General features: G+C 45.1%; 1 protein-coding gene across 7 annotated transcripts in view; it reads right to left on the bottom strand.

Moving 5' to 3' along the window:
* Positions 1-18,767, bottom strand: part of MYH10 (myosin heavy chain 10) — a 134,233-nt gene extending 115,466 nt beyond the window's left edge. For 2 of the 7 annotated variants that reach the window (XM_067717129.1, XM_067717130.1), the window contains exons 1-2: positions 18,617-18,767; positions 11,619-11,995 (exon numbers count right to left, since the gene is read on the bottom strand). In XM_067717129.1, coding sequence (XP_067573230.1) covers positions 11,619-11,995; positions 18,617-18,632 — 393 coding nt within the window. In that variant the 5' untranslated portion in view covers positions 18,633-18,767. Of the gene's footprint in view, positions 1-11,618; positions 11,996-17,166; positions 17,414-18,349; positions 18,586-18,616 lie in introns of those variants that run through there. The other 5 variants (XM_067717134.1, XM_067717131.1, XM_067717135.1 and 2 more) reach the window with 4 other exon arrangements.
* Positions 18,768-20,995: the final 2,228 nt, after the last annotated feature.

Below are 20,995 nucleotides of genomic sequence, written 5' to 3'. Positions count from 1 at the left end.
TAAGTGGAAATAGTAAACTGAAGTGCTTAAAAAGCTAAGCTTCTATCTTGAAAATTAGCTCAAATGTTGGGCTCCTGCGCTGAAACCAGTACTGTACCACATTTGTCCTCCCCAAGTCACACGGAAGGAGGGCGATGTGTTGCTAATTTCTCTGGAGGCCTTAAGTTCAAAGTAAACTCATTATTAAGCATTTGAATACATGAGGAAGATACTAAGCACCTTCTTATACGCTCTAGGGGATGAGGACAATAAAGATACACTAAGCAAACAAGACATAATATAAGGCACTGAAAAGAGAGTGATACAAAAAAAGAAAGATGAACAAGCCTTTTAAACAGAGAAACTCTGGAGCGGAACACACGACAAACCCCACTGAAGGTCATGGCCATCTTGTCGGAAACCGTACAACTAGGTACTAAGTCCAGACCTAGAGGGTCTCTGATGTTCTTTTTAAAGACTAGTAGGTTAAAAGGACGGATAAAGGAATTCCTATTAAAATAGTACGAACGTGGGGCTTCCCTGATGCTCCAGTGGTTAAGTGCTCCCAATGCAGGCGGCCCAGGTTTGATCCCTGGTCAGGGAACTAGAGCCCGCGTGCCGCAACAAAGGTCCTGCATGCCGCAACTAAGACCTGGAACAGCCAAATCAATAAATATTTAAAATTTTTAAAAAATAAAATAAAATAGTAAGAATGTAAAACTTGGTGGCCGGGTATATCCACGGCAGAGTGAAGTGCAGTCTAGCTGACAACAGTTTGTTCTGTGGAAGGTGAGGGAAAAGAGCCCAGACAGGCAGATTTTGTCCACTCTAGGGGATCAGGTATCAGAGGTCCTGGAGAGAAGAGTGATGGAAGGAAAGAGGCATTCCTGAAACCGCATAAACCTGGCAGCCATATGGAGAAGAGACTGAAGGGGCAAGAGGTGGGCAGCAGGAGGCAGAGACCTCTCCAGGCACAGTAACAGGCCTACAGGAGAGAAAAACAAGACAAAAACGGAGCTGGGATGAGTCATGAAGAAAGCGGGCTGGAGATTCAACAGCCGTCAGGACTCTGAATAGAGAAAACCATTCAAGCCTCAAGGTAAAGATGACTCCAAGGTCGTCAAGTTAAACGTGACTCCAAGGTTGTCAAGCTTTAGAGATGGAAAAGTAACAAGTGGACGGGAAAAATCATTTGATTTGTGGGGAAAGATACTAAATCTCCTTTTAACATATTGAGATTGTGGCACGTTAAAAGGAGATTCATTACAATAAGGGAGCCCAGGAGAATGAGTGCCTACTGAACAGTTGGAAACACTGGAATCCTAAAGCCATGAGAACATTTTGAAGAACTGCAAAGCCTTGAAGAAGTTTGCAAAGGCTTTAAGACACCAAGTAACAGGTATTATACAAAAATACTGGCACCTTTACGACCACCTAGAGGGCTGGGATAGGGAGGGTGGGAGGGAGGGAGATGCAAGAGGGAAGAGATACGGGAACATATGTATATGTATAACTGATTCACTTTGTTATAAAGCAGAAACTAACACACCATTGTAAAGCAATTATACTCCAATAAAGATGTAAAAACAAAAAAACAAACAAAAAAAAAACTAGCACCAAAACAACCTTGAAATTTTCCCAACAGTCTGTGCTGCTTTATGCCTCCAGGCTTCTCCATATGCCGACCACTCTGCCGGGAATGCCCATCTCCTATCCAGTATTGGGAAATGTTGCTATCCTTTAGGGTCAGGCCTCAGTCTAAGAAAACAGGGATATGCATATACATTATTACTTCATAGCTTTGAAGGATTAGAGAACCAGGAAACAGAGGCAGGTATAGATATCAGTGCAATAGAGCAGATACAACAGTCTCTCATTAGGAACAGGGGATTGAACTGGGAGCATCAGGCCAACTTACACCCCGACCGCTGCTCTCAGAAGAAATCAGACCGCCGCCCAAAAAGGAAAGGAAGAGAAGAAAGAATAGGTCGCTCACACCATGTGCAAACACCACACCTAGATAAAATTCACATGTGTATTTAAAAAACAACAACAGGGCTTCCTTGGTGGCGCAGTGGTTGAGAGTCCGCCTGGCGATGCGGGGGACGCAGGTTCGTGCCCCGGTCCGGGAGGATCCCACGTGCCGCGGAGCGGCTGGGCCCGTGAGCCATGGCCGCTGAGCCTGCGCGTCCGGAGCCTGTGCTCCGCAGCGGGAGAGGCCATGGCGGTGAGAGGCTTGCGTACCGCAAAAACCAAACCAACCAACCAAAAAAACAACAACAACCCTATGTAATAAGGAAAAGATCATCTTCCAGAATATTCAGAGAGAGAAATGACCTCTGGACATTCTCTACAAAATAAGCTAAAAGAAAACTTTAGGGAATAGATTTATGGCTGCAACAGAATGTAATACAACATGGACTCTTAAAGAAAGATAAAACAAAGGTAAATAATAAAAGAAAAAGAAGGCACAAAGATAAAACCAATTTAAAAAATACACAGAGGAAAGATGAACATGGAGAGCAAAGAAAAGATAACTAAAATATTAATCATTGCTCCTTAGGGAGGAAAAAAGGTCAAAATTCTGTAAAAAGAACAGTAATCAGAAATAAACTTGAAGAAAACTGTCTGTGCCTGGTTGGGGCGGGGAGGTGTTGTAATACACACTGAGTTAAAAAAAAATTCATCAAGCTAATAATAACAGAAGGAATGATGACATTAGACTACCACCATTTTGCTTCCTAATGAAATGATGGACCAGGACAGTGCCCACCACCGGCTCTAAAACCCTCGGGTGAAGGTAGACACTCCTAAAGCACAAATCAACCTGACGAAGCCCAAACTGAGTCACTGATCCATCTCAACACTGTAAACTGAGAGACAGCTGGCATCCTGTGCGTCCTGAATCTGAATCAGATCGAGCCGCCGCATCCGACTACCAGCGTACAGAAGGCACCATAGGTACGCAGTCAACAAAATCCAGACTACCGGAAATTCAACAGCACGGCAGACCTTGGTGTTTTTTTTTTTTTTTTTTTAACAAAAAAGCCACTCCAGAGGAGGGTAAATACCCCAGGCGTTCAGCTAGAACCCTAACTGCTACACCCTGAGAGTTTAGAGTATGTCAGAAATAGACCAGCCCAAAGCCCAGTTGGGAAGGATGTAAATCCCTGACTGATCTACACGTGCTCGATCCCCTTCATCTAACTGCCTGCCCAGAGCAAAACTCTAGGACTAGCTTGGTGTCACGCAGAGCCTCAAATTAACTTCACAATTTTATATACAGTAGGTGGCACGTACGGCAACAGTTGTGACTAGAATCCAAGATAATATGTGGATTCCCTGTGAGGCTACTTTTATTGCCTTGGATTATTATCTTGCACAGTAATATGCTCAAGTAATTAAAAGAGATGATTGAGATTAGTAAAATTGATAAAGCTCTGGTGAGGCTCATTTTAAAAAGGGTGGAGCAGATTATCAGTGTCAGGAGTGAGAGGACATCACTACAAATCCTACAGGAAAAAAGAGGGTATTATGAACAACACTATGCCAATGAATTTGAAAATTTACACGAAATAGACACATTTCCAGAAAAACTCAATATCAAAACTGACACCAAAAATTTTTAATCTGAAAAATTCTGTATCTATGAAAGAAAAACGTCCCCACAAAGGAAACTATATCATTATTTTAAAATGAAATCACATCAATCTTATCCAAGCTCTTCCAGAGAAAATACAAAGATAAAACATTCCATGATTCATTTTATAAAGCCAGCATAATCTTGATAGCAAAGTGTGACAAGGACATCATAAGAAAGTAAATTTTTAAGTCAATCTCATTTATGAATATAGATGCAAAAACTCTAAACAAAATACCAGCAAACAAAATCCAGGAATCCAGTAATACATAAAAAGAATACTTGGTCCTTGCAGGTCAGTCTTAGCACTAAAAAATATAGTATATAATTCACTACAATAACAAAATAACCAGAAAATCACACTATCACCTGATCAGAAACTGGAAAAACATGTGATAAATTAACAACCAATCAGTATTTTTAAAAATTCATCCATGCGGGATAAAAACTAGGAACAAAAGGAAACTTCCCTGAATCTAATAAAAAAATATTCAAAACAAAACAAGTCATTCTTAATAGTGAACTATTGAAAACTTTCCCTCTGACATCGGGAATGATACAAAGATGCCTCCACTAACCACTACTATTCAACAAACATTTCCACTTCTTAGACAATGCAATAAAGTAATGTACAAGAATTAGAAAGGAAACAATAAAAATGTCATTATCTGCAGACAACATGAGTGTGTGCAACACGACATCCAAAAGAATCCTCAGCTAAACTACTATAATCAATTAATAAACTTAGTAAGGTTGGTGAATATAACGTCAATATACAAAAGTTAACTGTAAAAAAACATGGCAACTGTATTTCTACCTAATGGTAACAATTTAAAAACAACACTTAGGGTGTCCCTGGTGGCGCAGTGCTAGAGAATCCGCCTGCCAATGCAGGGGACACAGGTTCCAGCCCTGGTCCCAGAAGATCCCACATGCTGTGGAGCAACTAAGCCCGTGTGCCACAACTACTGAGCCTGCGAGCCTAGAGCCCGTGCTCCGCAACAAGAGAAGCCACCGCAATGAGAAGCCTGTGCACCGCAAGGAAGAGTAGCTCCCGCTCACTGCAACTAGAGAAAGCCCGAGCACAGCAACAAAGACCCAACACAGCCGAAAATAAATAAATAAAATAAATTTATTAAAAAAATAAAAATTAGGGCTTCCCTGGTGGCGCAGTGGTTGAGAGTTCGTCTGCCGATGCAGGGGACACGGGTTCGGGCCCCGGTCCGGGAAGATCCCACATGCCGTGGAGCGGCTGGGCCCGTGAGCCATGGCCGCTAAGCCTGCACGTCCGGAGCCTGTGCTCCGCAACGGGAGAGGCCACAACAGTGAGAGGCCCGCGTACCGCAAAAACAAACAAACAAACACCTAAAAATAAATCCTACAAAAAATAAATCCAACAAAGGATATACACGGCCTCTACAAAAAAAACCTAAAACATATTGAGAAAAATTAAGAACTAAATAAATGAACTAGATGAACAGATATTGTAAAGATCTCATTTCTCCTCCAAAATGAACTATCGAATCAGCAAAAACCCAATAAAAATTCCAATAAGGTTGTGTGTGTGTGTGTGTGTGTGTGTGTGTGTGTGTGTGTATGAAAAACTGACAAGTGGGTTCTGAAATTATACTGAAATGCAAAGCACCTAACACCAGAACAATCCTAAAGAACACAAATGAGAGAACTTACCCTACTGGACACCAAGCCATAGTCTAAAGCTGTAATAATCAAGACAATGTGGTGTCAGCCCAAGGACAGGCACAGAGACCCGTGACACAGAACAGGTCGTCAAGCACACATTTATGACCATCTGATTTACAACAAACGTGGCGCTTCAGAGCAGTGCAGAGAGGGCTACGTTTCAGTAAATGGCACTGGGTCAACTGAATCGCCATTTGGGGGAAAAAAGTTAACCTTGCCCCTACCTTATACCACACACAAAATTAAATTCCAAATGGAACTGAGGCTGACCCTAAGAAATGTATCACCAAATTCCCTTCTCCTCTGGCTTCAAACTGAGCTAGGCAGCAGGAGATTGAGGGTAGGGGGAGAATGAAGTCAGGATGTTTATCCCCCAGGCCCCTCCCTGCTAGTTGTCTGCTTCCCTCTAAAGGCGGCCACAATTCCTACCAGGAAGCCCTCTCCACGTGGCATCCTCTCCCAGCTGAGGTAACAGCTCTTTGTTCCTTTAAAGATGAAGATGGGTCCAGGGCTCTCAGCCATCACTAGTGCTGGGATACTGCGACATTTCTGCATCTGTTTTCTAAACTCTATTCACATGTTTGTAAATCGTCCCCTTATTAAATTCACAGAATACCTAGTTAGAGGGCCTTCTGTTTCCTGCTGGAATCTGACTGACTTAGGCATTATCTAGAAAAGCTGAAGATATGGGTTAAAGATATGCATGTCCTATATCACCCAGAAATTCCACTCCTAGTTATACACCTTCTAGAAAGCCATGCTTATGTGCACCAGGACACGTCCGAAACTGTTCACGGAAGCACTGTTTGTACAATAATAGCCACAAAATGGAAAAATAAAATGTCCAAAGACAGTTGAGAGGATAAATAAATTGGGGCAAAAATCTTACAATGGAACATTACATTCCACAAAAAGGAACGAAACACCCAAACTTTTACAGTTCAGGGCCCTTTACCACTCTTAGAAATTGTTAAAGATCCTAAAGATCTTTTGTTTTATATATTTTTATACAAATATACATACATAGTTTTTAAATGTGTATTTATTCATTTAAAAATAACAATAAATAACATTTCTTATGAAAAATAACCTTTTGTTTTTCAAAATAAAAGTGAGAAGAGTGGTACAGTTTTATATTTGCAAATCTTTTATTGTCTGGCTTAATAGAAAACACTCAATTTTCTTAATAGAAAACACTCAACACTCTGTTTCAGCATTTAGTCTACTGTGATGTTGTTTTGACTGAAACACATGAAATTAGCCTTACACTGATATTTAACTGGAAAAGGGAGGAGTAGTTTAACAGCCTTTTCATGTAATTATAGATATTCCTCTTCGATACTATACCAAAACTCGACAAGTAAGAATTTCTTAAAGATTAGATGCAATGTAGCATCTGACACCCTGTCCATGAACTTTTCATACTCTGTTACATACATCAAATCCACTGGCTAAGCTTGCACAGGTGAATGAATCTTTTACCCAGGCATGACTTTGTAACATCATGTACACATCATTTGGAAAACTCTGGTTCAATGAATTGTTCAAGTCTTCCAAATGATGACATTTCACACTACATGACATTAAAAAAAAAATCACATTCATTAATATTGCCATCTGTCTCTCATCAGGAAGGTTTTAAGTGTTGACAAGCTGTCAAGTTCACAGTGGCAGATACAAATTCTAATTTTCATGTGAAAACTCAAATTTTATCATTGTCAACAAATGCATTCAACTGTTTCCTTTAAAATGACAGGCTCACTTTGTTCATTTTCAAGAAGATGTCTGCCAAATACCCCAGTGTGAATTAATCAAAGCTTATCTATCAGCCATTCTATCAAATAAAAAGGTATTCTATCAAAACAAGCAGCAAGTTTAGTTTGCAACTCAAATAGCTACACACGTGCTTTTTTCCAAAGCAACCATCCTAGTTCAATATGCAGCAGAAGCGCTTTATGCATACTTGTCATTTCATCACACAGAATATTAAAAGATGTGTTCTCAAGAGCTGAAATAAATTCAATCATTCCTCCTGCTTTACCGAGGACATTCTGGAGTGAAACTGGATTAGTATGACCACCAGTACAGTTTGGGGTCACTGCTTTTACCCACGATAAGGTGTCAGCAGTTTTCCTCACCGTTGCTTTTACACCATCAGTACCAATGTCAACAATAAAAGGGCAAATAAAGTCTTCAATAATCATGAAAATAGTTTGGACCTCAAGGATCCCATGAAAGGGTCTTAAAGAAACCCTAGGAGTCTGTAGAGCACCCTTTGAGAACAACTGAGTTACATCAACACAAAGTAATGTGGGTGAATCTTAAAATTGTAATGCTGAGCAAAAATACACAAAAAGGTATGTATTAAGAGAGGCATTCACATAAAAATTCATCAACAGGCAAAACTAAACTATATTTTTAAGGAATGCATACTTAGTTTGAGAAAACACACTGGGAGATTTTAAGACACTTCTCAATAATCAACAGACCAAGAAGAGAGAAATTAGTAAAATTTAAACACAATTAAAAAACAGTCTAACGGCCACATATAGAACTCCACACCCAACAGAAAACACATTCTTAACAAACACACATAACACTCATAAAAACTGACAATATGCTACATGAAGCAAGTCTCACAAAAACAAGGAGTGTTATTATATGGACTATATTAATTTAAAAATCAATAACACAAGGATAACTTAAAAAACAACATTTAGGAATTTTAAAAGTATACTTTTAAATGGTTCATAGGTTAAATAAGGAATAATAGAAGCTAGGAAATATTTAGAACACTAAAAATACTACATGTCAAAATGTGTGAAGTAAGCTAAAACGCAGTAGAGAAGACATCTGCAGTTTTTAAGTAGTTTTATTAAGAAGATGAAAATGACCTGAGAAGGTGGAAGTTAGGGAGATTAAATCCAAAGAAAATATAAGGAAATAACATAACCAAACCTGTTAGTAACTTACCTAAATGAACATATGTTATGTCTTATCTATAGAAATATGTCCCAATGGACTTCCCTGGTGGCGCAGTGGCTAAGAATCCGCCTGCCAATGCAGGGGACACAGGTTCGAGCCCTGGTCCGGGAAGATCCCACATGTCGTGCAGCAACTGGGCCCGTGAGCCACGACTACTGAGCCTGTGCTCTGGAGCCTCTGAGCCACAACTACTGAGCCTGCGCTGTAGAGCCCACGAGCCACAAGACAAGCTACCACGATGAGAAGCCGGTGCACTGCGACGAAGAGCAGCCCCCGCTTGCCGCAACTAGAGAAAGCCCGTGTGCAGCAACAAAGACCCAACACAGCCAAAAATAAATAAATAAAAATAAATAAATTTATTTAAAAAAAAGAAAAGAAATATATCCCAAAGGTCCTATCCAAGTTATTATAGTGTCTATACCATGGTACCTCAATTGATCAATTTCAAGTGCTGGGTGAATTCCAAAGCCCAATACTATACCCTTCACTCAGTGTTCAGCAGCCACGGCCATCCACAGCCCCATTCACTTAGTAGGTTTCTTTAGAGTCAAGCGCTCCAACGTGAATCTTCCATAGGAACCCTTTCTCCACCCCACTAATTGAAGGTATGATCCTCCCAAACCCTCACCTCTGCTGTGACCTTAGTACTTCAAGAAAAAACTCAGAGACTTTCCTGGTGGCGCAGTGGTTAAGAATCCGCCTGCCAATGCAGGGGACACAGGTTCGAGCCCTGGTCCGGATAGATCCCACATGCCGCGGAGCAACTAAGCCCATGCGTCACAACTACTGAGCCTGCGCTCTAGAGCCTGTGAGCCACAACTACTGAGCCCGCGTGCTGCAGCTACTGAAGGCCACCTGCCTAGAGCCTGTGCTCCGCAACGAGAGAAGCCACTGCAATGAGAGGCCCGCGCACCGCAGTGGAGAGCAGCCCCCGCTCACTGCAACTAGAGAAAGCCCACGGGAAGCAACAAAGACCCAAAGCAGCCTAAAATAAATAAATAAATTTTTTAAAAAAGAAAAAACTCAGATTCTCCTTCTGTAAAGCCCAGGGGGCCGTGCTTTGAAAAGAAACCCAGAAATTCACTCCTGTTGTCCCCGAATTAAGCTGGAAAAAAAAATCAAACAAACTCAATAAAAGACACTTGCAAAGTCTTAGAATTATCATGAGAAATGGCTACAAAAGACTAAATTGTCTTTTCCCTCCTCCTTCCCTTTTACCCACAACTTCCTTCCCCTTTCTCTTACCCTCCTCTCTCCTCCCTGCAGCAGCCCTCGAGGGCAGGGTGGGGTCTGGGGGCAGAAAGGCTCCTTTCCACAGCGCAGCACTCCACAGCTTTTTGGTTATGTCCCTGCATTTCCAGCCCTTTGCGATTCACCACACCAGGTATCATCCAAAATTGATTCACCTCTCAAATCTCAGATGTCAACATAATGATCTGACCACAATCTCTTAACTTCCCAGTTTTCTCACTCCCTCTCTCCACTCCTTTCTCTCCAGACAAAAATGTGGCCACCTTACACATTCTGTTATTCAGTCTCAGCTGGATTCCCAATGCTGCTCTCCAATTGTTTTCTTACCCTTGGCTTCCTCCCCTTTCCAAACCTTACGCATTCTCAAGCCACCTTCCGGACCCTGGTGCCTCTTACCCTTACTTTGCATCCTAACTCATAGAGAAAAAAATAAAATAAAATAAAATGAAAGAGACCACCAGGCTTGATTCAGACTACTCTGGCAAAGGTCATGAATGAACTGAACTACTCATTCTCAGATGTTCCCATGGCTAGCTCCCTCCTATCAGTCAGATTCCAGCTCAGATGCTACCTTCTCAAAGAGCCCTTCCCTGACCCGCTGGGGAAAGCCATCCCATAGTCCTGTTTTATTTCCGTATAGGATGTACCACAAAGGCAGGGATTTGGCCTGGCCTGTTCACCACACTCTCTCCAGCACCTAGAACATAGTAGGTGCTCAGTAAACATCCACTAAATAAACTAATTCGATGGGAAAACGACTTCTGCTTTGCTGAAGTTCTGAATTATACATGGACGTTAGTACCACACTCTTTGCATAAAATTCAACTTCTCTTTTCCAAATTCAGACCATTACAGTGTCAACCTTCCCCTCTACTTCTCTTCATTCTAAATCTACATTCTATCTACCCTGCCTTCTTTCTTTTTTAAAATTTATTTTATTGAAGTATAGTTGATTTACAATGTTGTGTTCATTTCTACTGTATAGCAAAGTGATTCAGTTATACACACACACACACACACATTCTTTTTCATATTCTTTTCCATTATGGTTTATCACAGGATATTGAATATAGTTCCCTGTGCTATACAGTAGAACCTTGTTGTTTATCCATCTTATATATAATAGTTTGCATCTACTAATCCCATACTCCCAATCCATCCCTCCCCCCCCTCCCCTTGGCAACCACAAGTCTGTTCTCTATGTACGGGAGTCTGTTTCTGTTTTGTAGATAAACTCATTTGTGTCATATTTTAGATTCCACATATAAGTGATATCATATGGTATTTGTCTTTCTCTTTCTGACCTACTTCACTCAGTATGATAATCTCTAGGTCCATCCATGTTGCTGCTAATTACCCGGCCTTCTTTAAATCACTGCCACCCGTGTCTACCATCCCTTCAAGCCTCTTTTGGCATTAGAGATTCTTTCAGTATCTGGCTTGCATTTTCCTCTCAACCCCGATCCCTTATTACTTTCGGGAACTTCTATATGGTCACAACACCGTCAGTGACTGTGACACATGTGTCAGCTGCTAACCACAGGACAACCCCAGCCTCAATCTCACCCTGAACTGTTTCCTCTTAAAAACCTCAGCATTCCGCTTTCCGACTTCCCTGTACCCGATGACCTTGGTCTTGCTCCTCACTGAAACCTCTAAGCTTGCAGCCCCGCCACTTTATACCCCCTGGATATACACTGGATTTCCTACCAATCTGCCGTCTGTATCCCACCACTAATGCAACTCTTATTACCATATGAAAGTCCCTTATCTTTCTGCCACACGCTCTCCCCCCTCTTATTAAGCTCCAGAGCACCACTACACAAAAGTCTCAAATACCATTTTAGTATATTTAATTGCAGACTGGATTATTTAAAATTATGTGTTAAGATTTAAAGCAAAGCGAGACTTGGGTAAGCAAGGGACAATCTTTCTATCTTTAATAGAAATAGACACGTTAAACAGAGAGTATGTGAGTATTCCACATCGATTAGGACAGCATGTGTAATTTCCATTAATTCCCAGTCACCACTTCACATGATTACTTAGAGGGCATACTTACATAGATAAGTCCTGAATAGTAACGATCCTTCAGATTATGCAAAACAGAAGCTTCATTCAAGCACGTCAATTCTGCCATATCCTCCACCTTGGAAAACTTAGGTGGGTTCATCTTCTGAATATCATCTTTGTTGACCATTGCTTTCTTTCCATTCTCCGCCAACTCCACCATAACTTCATCTCCCCGCTCTTCTTTGATACTAGCTGCCTCGAAACCATGGCGTTCTGATGGAATCCACACTAGCTTTTTAGCCGTCCAATCGGCCTGAGTGGCAGGGTTGTAGATGACCGCCCTGTCCACAAAGAGATACCTCTCCGGATCTTCAAGTCCAGTTCTCTGTGCCATTGTGAACAGAAGGGATCCAAGAGCGACTGCCTCTGCGAGAAGAGGAGGAGGACAAAGTCAGATACTCCAAAATATACGATGGTTCACAAATTTTACTCTTCTAAGAAACCTAAAACAAACGCTTTGGGAAACAGAAAGCGTGAACTTTGAGTGAAGGAGCTGCGGTAGCCCTCTCCATGGCCGTACTAACTGGGTTTCCAAGGTAAATTTCAGGCCTGACCACAAATGATGACTCTGGTCGTCTGAGGACCACTCAAGATGTAGCCTGTCGCTGACGGCTGGAAAACAAGCAGGAGGGAAAAGCAAAGTTCCAGTTTCACCCTTTTTTCCCTCTCCATCTCCTATTTCACCCTTACCACAAATTAAACAGGGACTTAAGAAGGGAAAGGAAAAGGAAGAAAAAGAAAACAAAGTTTCATGACAAAAGGCCCATGGAGTGCTGCTGGACCACCAGGATGTACTGATAGCTACAGAAATGCACAGTGGCTGCCAGCAGACCGCCCCTCAGGTCTAGAATGTGCCTCCCATCCTACCTTCAGACAACAGACTCGACGTTCTTCCTTACAATCACCCCAAGCCAGCCCCCTGCAGCTTTGCTATGGCCCATGTGGCCTCAGTGTGATCACGAGACCACAGGGGATGAGCGTGTAAGTTGGCATCACACCCAGCCTTTCAAGTATGTGATGGGGGCTGTTCAGGTCTCCACTCCCAGGCCCACAGCTGCTCCCCGCCGGTTCCTCTCCCGCATCCCGTCCTTCATCAGGACTCACTCCTCCACTCTGGTCTCTCGCCTCTAAACAGACTCCATGCCCCTTTAGAGTGTGGGGACTGGAAGCAAACAGAATATTCCAGACACAGTCTGACCAGTGCAGAAGAAAAGGAACTGTTCACAGCCTTAGGCCACACTGGGGAAAGCACTGCTTCTGTGACTTTTACAATGAACAGTATCTCGAGACCTAAGTGGTTTACTGAGCGCTCATTTACGGTTGGTTCACAAGGAACTGTCAGCGAAAGCTCCACTCGTGGTCCTTGAAGCTACTTCTCCTCTTATACTTGTGGGATTGACTTTCTGGATCAAAGGACAGGATCTTACATTCGTCACTCACCTTTCTGATGTGACTCGTCATTCCTGCCTGACAATATCTTTCTGGAATCCAACACCATCATTAAATACTAATGTTATTACTCCAAATTCCAGGTTATTACCAATCTCATCCAAGTCAATGAAAGAAGGCAAGTGAGTAACCATCAAACCCTCCCAACTTTTCCCTCTCCCCAAAATGATGGGGATTCTTGGAAGGCAACAGAATGGAAGGCTGCAAGGGAAATCATAAAGTCATCCAAAGTTGTTATGAGGCTCTTAACCTCGAGGCTGTAGACAAAGTTCAAGCTCCGTGAAATCACTGAAATGGTCTAAAAACGTTGTACAACTTTCTCGTGTATCTGTGCTTTTCTGAGGAGAACACGTATAACTTTCTTCGGATTCTTAAAGGGATCTATTTATCTTTGTCCTAAAAGATTAAACACTGATAGTGGGTACAAGATACTAGCCCTTTCAGTCCCAGTAAGAAGGTACTAGAATCAAATAGCTAAGATTCTTCAGAAACTGGTTGTTAGCAATGTAAAGGGTTACAAACACTCATGCCCTGGGGCAGGGTTCTCAAACTTTGGCAAGGGCGCCAGCAACACCTAAAGGGCTCATTAAAATACAGACCGCGGGGCCCCACTGCCAGCATTTATGATTCAGTAGGTCTGGGGTGGAGGACCCGATAATTTGCATTTCTAACAAAAACTCCCCGATAATGCTGGACCACACTTCGAGAACCATTCCTCCACAGTTCTCTGGTTGCCATGGTGAACCACTGTTACTACCAGGTATGCTGGAGTAGAAAAAAAGGTTGAAAACCAATGTTTTAGACTAATTCATAACCTGATTTAAAGGATATGCTAACGTTTCAAGGAGTATACACTTGGATAAAACAAAAATCACAAAACAGAATAAAACAAACAAAAAAATCACAAAACATGTAACATTAAGACTTCTACCGATAGAATTGCTAATATGCTCTCTAACTATACTTGCAGTTGCCTTCCTAGGCATCCACGTGGGAGAGGGCAATAGAGAAAATATTCAAGCACACAGGTACATTCTGAAGAACGGTTTCAAAAACCCATCACCTCTCCGGACTGCACTGATAAGATTATTAACAAGTTTTTTGTCTTCCCAACCTATACACTCGCTACCCACTGCTAGGAAGAGGATGGCTCTGAAATGGGAATTATCCTGGATGAATGTGGATACAGACAATAGGACACACACTCTGCCTTAGGAAGGACAGTCTCTTAAAAGAGAAAATATCCAACTAGAACAAAATACGATAACAAGTTACTCTTATTCTTATTAGGTATAAACTGTATACCCCATACAACACTTCAGAAACTGCCTTGCTGCCTGTACGTATGCCCACATTTCTTTACTTTTACATTACACGTGTAATTATATGCTTACATTTAACAAATGACTATAAATTACAGCAACTTAACAGGTCATTTCTAGGGCAGGTCTTTTTTCTTTTTTTAAAAGTAAATCATGGATTTATAAATTATTTGATCAAATCAACACATTTTAAATTTATCAGTATGTACTTTTCCTAGGTGGGGAACCACCTATAATTTAATATAAGGGAAAAAACCCCACAAGAGATCACAATCGTGTGATTACAATATGCTCCCGATTTTGTGGGGGGGGGGAATTACATAAACGCTTTTTTTTCTTTTTGTTTTAAAAGAAACAAATAGTCATTGGGTCTTCACTGGGTAGTGGGATCACAAACTACTTTTAATTTTTACTTTTCCAGAGTTTTCTACAACTAACTAAACACTATGAGGATGGTTTCCTGTCTTTGCCATACGGTGAGCTTACCCTCTGGTCCACAGGAGGGCCTCTATATACCTACTGATCAATACTACATGAATGGTGCCCACCCTCACTGTAAGCTTCAGCTTCTCCTCCACCACCAAAAGCTAACCATTCCTTCAAATCCTAACCCAACGCCACCCTTTCAGAAGTTCTCTTCAGGTCAACCTGGCAATTTAATCCTTAGCCTTCTCCTAACATTTTGCACCGCTCTCCTGGCATTCTTCTAACCCTCCCTCGCCTTTGTACCAGAGGACTCAGGCAGTAGGTGCTCAAATCCTTGTTTAGTTGACAGAGTCCCTGAGTCCAGTGAAGATGTTTTGTTCATCTTAACTCTTCACTTGTGGTTGCCAAATATGTTGTATTTTTTTCATTCCATTGTACATTTGGTACCTAATCTTGATAATGCTGGTATTTAACAGGGAAACCTCTCCCAAATGCTTTGCCTTTCAGAAAGGATAATACTAGAATTTTGAAAACAGCAGATACTGTTGTTATATACCACTAATCATGGCCAGGCACTATTCTAAGCGGTTTATGTATGTATTAACTCTTAATCCTCACAACAGCCCTACGTGGTAGGTACTATTCATATCTCCATTTTACAGATGAGGAACCCAAGGTTCAGAGAAAGCCAATAACTGGCTGGAGGTCACAGAGCTAAGGAGGGGCAGAGCTGGGAGTAAACTCAGTTCAGATCCAGAGCACATGCTACAAGGATGGAAGGTGAGAAGGAGAAAACTTTGAAGGGCATGTAGTACACTACATACTGCCTCTAGGATCAATTATCAATCATGGCTTCAAGAGTACAAGCTCAGGGAATTCCCTGGCGGTCCAGTGGTCAGGACTCTGTACTTCCACTGCCGGGGGCCGGGGTTCGATCCCTGATCTGGGAACTAAGATCCCACAAGCCGCCAGAAAAAAAAAAAAAAGAATACAGGCTCGGCCAATGAACGCACTAGCACAATCTAGCAAAGGCTTTGTATTTTATAGAAAAAAAAAACCTACATTGGGGAAAAAAAAGGAATAAATAGGAACATCTTTGCAACAGACAGAATCTGAAGGTTCTTGGTGTCATCTGAAATAACTGCCTAATTATGGGTGAATCATTTATCTGTGCACAAATTAGCTCCCTACAGAGCCAAAGCCCCATCCCCTTCATTTGCTTTTAGACACACACACCCCTGGGCTCCATCTCCAAGGCCATTTTAGACTCTCAATGAAATATCACCCAGGAAACTTCTCGACTGCCTCCCAGCACCTACTATAGGTACAGGCACAGAAAAACAGTTTTATGAATATCTTGCATATAAAAAGCCAAACAAAAATGATGGATAAGGGATCCATATGATAGCGCATCTAAGACGGATAAGCTAAAACAGAATTGTCCCAATTTGTGTAACGCTACCACAGAGGTCACTTACATTACAGAGACCTGTAAGTCTGTTCGTTTATCAGTATCCTGTTCAACCAAATGAGCAGAAATACAAACTAAGTGCAAAAGGACACTATCGCTATTCATGGCCCAAGCCACCTCTGTGAATATCTTTACACCGTGTTAAATGTTTCTGAAACGTGGAGCCGACACCAGGAATTTTTATTCTTCCTATATGACAAGTAAGTACATCATCTGCTGAAGCCTAGAGTCTTTCACCATACAACGTACCCTTCAAAATTTCCTCCATCTCACCTTCCATCCAGCCTGTCTTCATTGAAATGATTTCCCTAAGGAGCCCAAATAAAAAGCCAACCTCTCGGGTCACATCCCTTTGCAGCAAAAGCTAGTGCTGTATCACACAATTACACCATATGCTTTCTCCAGATAAGGACGAGAAAGAACTGAATTTAAGATGCAGAAGTAAGGAGCTGCATAAAATGGCCACTTTTCCAGCGTCCGTGACAGACAGGGCATACTTAAACATCAAAAGCATGGAACTGAAGGAGTAATTAATAAAGGTGGATTGATGAAGGAAATGAAACAATAAATACATTAAAGTTTTCCAGAGTGAGACACTATCAAGAATAATTAAGCCTGACTCAAAGAATCCTCAGCTTCAATGTTAAAAAACAAAAATCTCAGCCACGCCGAACTATTATATTTGATATTATATTATCCAGCGAAAACAGCAGTCTTTGTTTCATTTGCAGTCGGGATCTACCCTGCCTGCTTTCCCCTACCCCACCCCACCCCCTTCCATCCACCGCAGTGATCTCGAAGGGAACTGCAGAGGCCCCAAGGAACAGAGATAACGGTCATAGGCAGAGGCCACGTTACCCAAAACTCACCAGCCGAGCTCAGACCAGAGTCGCCAACCTCCTTCCCAAGGCCCTAGTTGCCAGACAGGCCAGGCTGGGCGCCTCGCCGGTCCCCGGGCCGCATCCACCCACCGCAGGCCCACAAAGCCCCCGCGGACGCCGGGACTCCGCGCCTTCAACTTCCCTCCGACCCCATTCCAGGCCGATTTTATGGGATCAGGGTGTGACCCCCACTGCAGAAGGCCAGGAAGAGACTCCGCGCCGAGCCATGCCCAGATCACTTACACAATAAAGGGATCCCGAGGCGAGGGCTGACCCTCCCCCCCGACCGCCCTGCTGCAGCGCGCCCCCGCCACATTTCCCGCCTCGCCCCCCCAAACCGCCCGGGCCTGGCCGGGTGTCCACCCCCGGCCCCCGCCGTCCCCAGAGCCCCTGAGAAGACGCCCCCCCGCTCTCTCGCCCAGCTCCCCCGGGACCAGCGGAGCCCGACCCTCCCCAAGCCGGCGGCCGGCTGCTGAGACCCTCACCCGCCGCCGCACGCCTCCCGGGCCGTGCGCAGCCCTGCCCTCCGCTCCCTTCACCCCGCAGGTCCCGGCGCGCCGCCGGCCTTCCGAGCCCTCGGCGAACCCCTCACCGCACTCGGGATGCCGGACCCGGCCTAACCCACCCAGTGGCCCTTCCCGTCCAGCGCTCCCCCACCCCCAACCCGGATGGCGCTTTCCAGCCCGCCCCAGGACTCCCTCCCCTCCCGAGAGGCAAGCACAGGCTCGCGGGACCCCCGGGGACACCCACCAGGGCACGAGGCCCCCCCAACCCCGCGCCCCACGGATCCCGCACGCCTAGTATCAGGTCAGCACATGCCCACCCGCAGATCTCCATCCCCAGCCCCCCAGGGGTCGTCCTCCCGCACACCCAGGCCCTAATCCCTGCAGGGGTCTCACTCTCAAGGACCTCATTCCCCGCCCCTCCAGGGGTCTCTCCACCCACCGGGGTCCCGTTAACCACCCCCAAGGTCCTTCCTTGCGCGAATCTACGGCCCCTGCAGCACAAACCCTCCGCCCAGAACCCCTTCTGTCTTCCCCAGCTCCCGCTTCGGCTCCGTTCCTGCCCTACAGACCCGCCCGGGCCCCCAGCCGGGGATCCTTTCCTCCCCCACAAACCGTCCCTCGGTTCCCGGCCGCCGCACTCGGACCCGGGAAGCCGCACCTCTCACCTTCAGCCGAAGATGGTGGCGCCGGCGCACGTCCCCAGCCGCGACCACAGATCCGGCGCCTCAGTCCAAAACCCACCGCTGCCTCCGCCGGGCTCCTTTAGCACTGCTACTCCGGGCTGCCCCACCCCCTCCCACCCTCATTGGGCCAGCTCCACGCCCGTCACCACCGCCCCCAGACCCACTGGTCCGTTTGCGCGCCCATCTCCAAGGGAAAACGTTAGCAACCCGAAAGAAGCTACCTTCCCGAGGTCCGCTCCCTCCACCCACCTGAAATGATGCTCATTGGCTCCCGCTCCCAGCCCAGGCCTCCGAGGCCCCCATCTCATAGGCTGAGCCGCACGCCCGTCAGAGATTCCGGGAGGTGCGGCCGGGGCAGTCGCGGGCGATTGGCTGGCTCGGGAGGAGATGGACAGCTGCGGTTGGCTGGGTGCCCCGCGATTCCGCGGGGCATAGGGTGCGGACCCCGCAGCGGCCTCGGCCGTGCGGACCGCGGGGCAGGTGTGCCACGGCCGCAGTCCCGAGCTCCGCCTGGACGCGCCTCGTCCTGCCGTCGGGCTGCAGGGGGCAGCCCAGTAAAGTGCCTCGCCGCCTCCTCTGCCTGTCGCAGCCGGCGTGTCCCGCAGCGGGACCGGCTTCCACCGCGGAGTCGCGGGCCTCGGGCCGCGGGCGCTGCCTGCAGGGGCGGGGCCGGAGCGCGGTCCAGAGGCCTTACGTCACTCCCGGGGCAGCTGGGGGGGTGGGGGCCGCGGCTCGGCGGCTTACCTGCAGTGGGGGAGGGGAGGCAAGTCTCGGGCTGCTGCTCTGCCCATGCGCTCCGGCCCTGAAGCTGGGGCGCCGGCTTCAGTCGGCGGTCCGCGCTCCCGGCACTGTCGCGACCCCCGGCTCCAGGTTGACCCTGCCCAGGCCCTCTGAGCGGCGGCCGCCGGACAGCTTCCTCCGCTGCTGCGGTTTTGGTGTTTGAAAGGGGAGACGTCTCCCTACCCAGACTCCTGGCTGGGCTGAGATTACAGAGGATTGAGAAGCGAACCCCCCTTGGAGAGAAGACTTGGGAAAAGGGCTTAACCTCATTCATTCGTTCGTTCATTCATTCATTCATTCATTCAATAGAGCTCCCTACTTGAGAGGGGCTACGAGGAGGTTCTGTAGAGCTGTCTTATCCCCCAGGGCCTATTAACTTTTCAAAGGCCTTAGAAAGCGTTTGAGACCTGAAGAAGGAGAAGAAAAAAAAAGCTCCCAGATAAGGAAAGGGAACCAAAAAAATCGAAGTTAATCAATATTTAATGAAACGTCTGCAATATCTAGTCAACTGCAACATGACCCTTAATTAATTAATTATAAATATAATAAAGTTTCACAAGTCACAAAATGATTTCTTACAAAAACTGAAGTTTATCCAAACCTTTTCAAAAAAATTTTACAGCAAGATGTAGTTATTTCGTGTTGAATATGGGTGCATTTTATTATTTATGATGTAAGTGGCTAGGCCTAGGAAACTTCCGGTCTGGTAAAATGTGAATAAAGCAAAAAACAAAACAAGGCAGGAAACGATAAGGAGGGGGTGGTGCAGAAGATTTCAAGGCAGCTGAGTGCAGAGTCCCTCCTGGGGAAGTCTGAATCAGGTCCTGTACTGTCCTTTGTCCTAGTGCATCTTGTCCCCCACCCCCATCAGCCTCCTGGAGTAAGCTGCCCTCTGTCCAGGTGTCTTGTGACTTGGCTCCATGAAGTCTGTCCTCCTTAATGCAACCTGCACATGGAGTACAAGTTAACCATACCTAGCATGTGAACAGTATTCCTCTTCTGAATTAAAAAAAAAAAAAAAAAAACTTTTTAGAGAACACCAAACACTCCATCTCTAATGCCTGAGTCTCAGCTTTGCCAGCCACCGAAGTCATTTCTGAATGCTTAGAGCATTCACACACAAACAGCCCCATCAGCCACCAAGTCTGTGGTTTCCCATAACTTTAAAACAAACTCAGTGGACCATCAGAAGAGGAGGGCAGGAAGCTCACCAGAATTCAACATCACAAAGATGTCAGTCTTGAAGAGAAATCAATAATAAAGAGACTGTCCCCAGGAATTCCCTGGCAGTCCAGTGGTTCGGACTCTGGCGCTTTCACCGCGGAGGCCCAGGTTCGATCCCCAGTCCGGGTAACTTAGATCCTGCAAGCTGTGTGGTGTGGCCCCAAAAATATAGAAACTGTCCCCAAATGCATCTCTAGCCATGGCATCTCTGCAGCCCTTGGGCCCTACATTTTCAACTGTCTGCCAGAGGTCCCTACCTGGATGGGAGGACAACTGCAAAAGCAGGAAGCCCCAAACCTATTTTCTTCCCACTTCCACTTCATCCCTCCACCCAAACTCTTTCTTCCCAACTTCCCTTTGTCTGTTAATGAAACCAGCCTTGAAACCTCTTTGATTCCTTCCTCTCCCTTGCTCCCCCATCATGTCCCCCTCCACCTCAGTCATCTAGCCAGCCAGGCTCAGAATTCTAACTCCAGTCTCACCTCATGTAGCTCCATCCCTGAACCTCTTGCCATTTTGAGGTCAGGAAAATGCAGGATTTAGGACCACATAGGCCTGGCTTTGAATCCGTCTCTGCCACTTACTAGAGCTTTAATCTTTGACAAATTCCTTAACCTCATCTCT

The sequence above is a fragment of the Pseudorca crassidens genome, chromosome 19, assembly GCF_039906515.1.
Source record: "Pseudorca crassidens isolate mPseCra1 chromosome 19, mPseCra1.hap1, whole genome shotgun sequence".
NCBI lineage: Eukaryota > Metazoa > Chordata > Mammalia > Artiodactyla > Delphinidae > Pseudorca > Pseudorca crassidens.
This window is presented reverse-complemented; position numbering and strand designations above follow the sequence as displayed.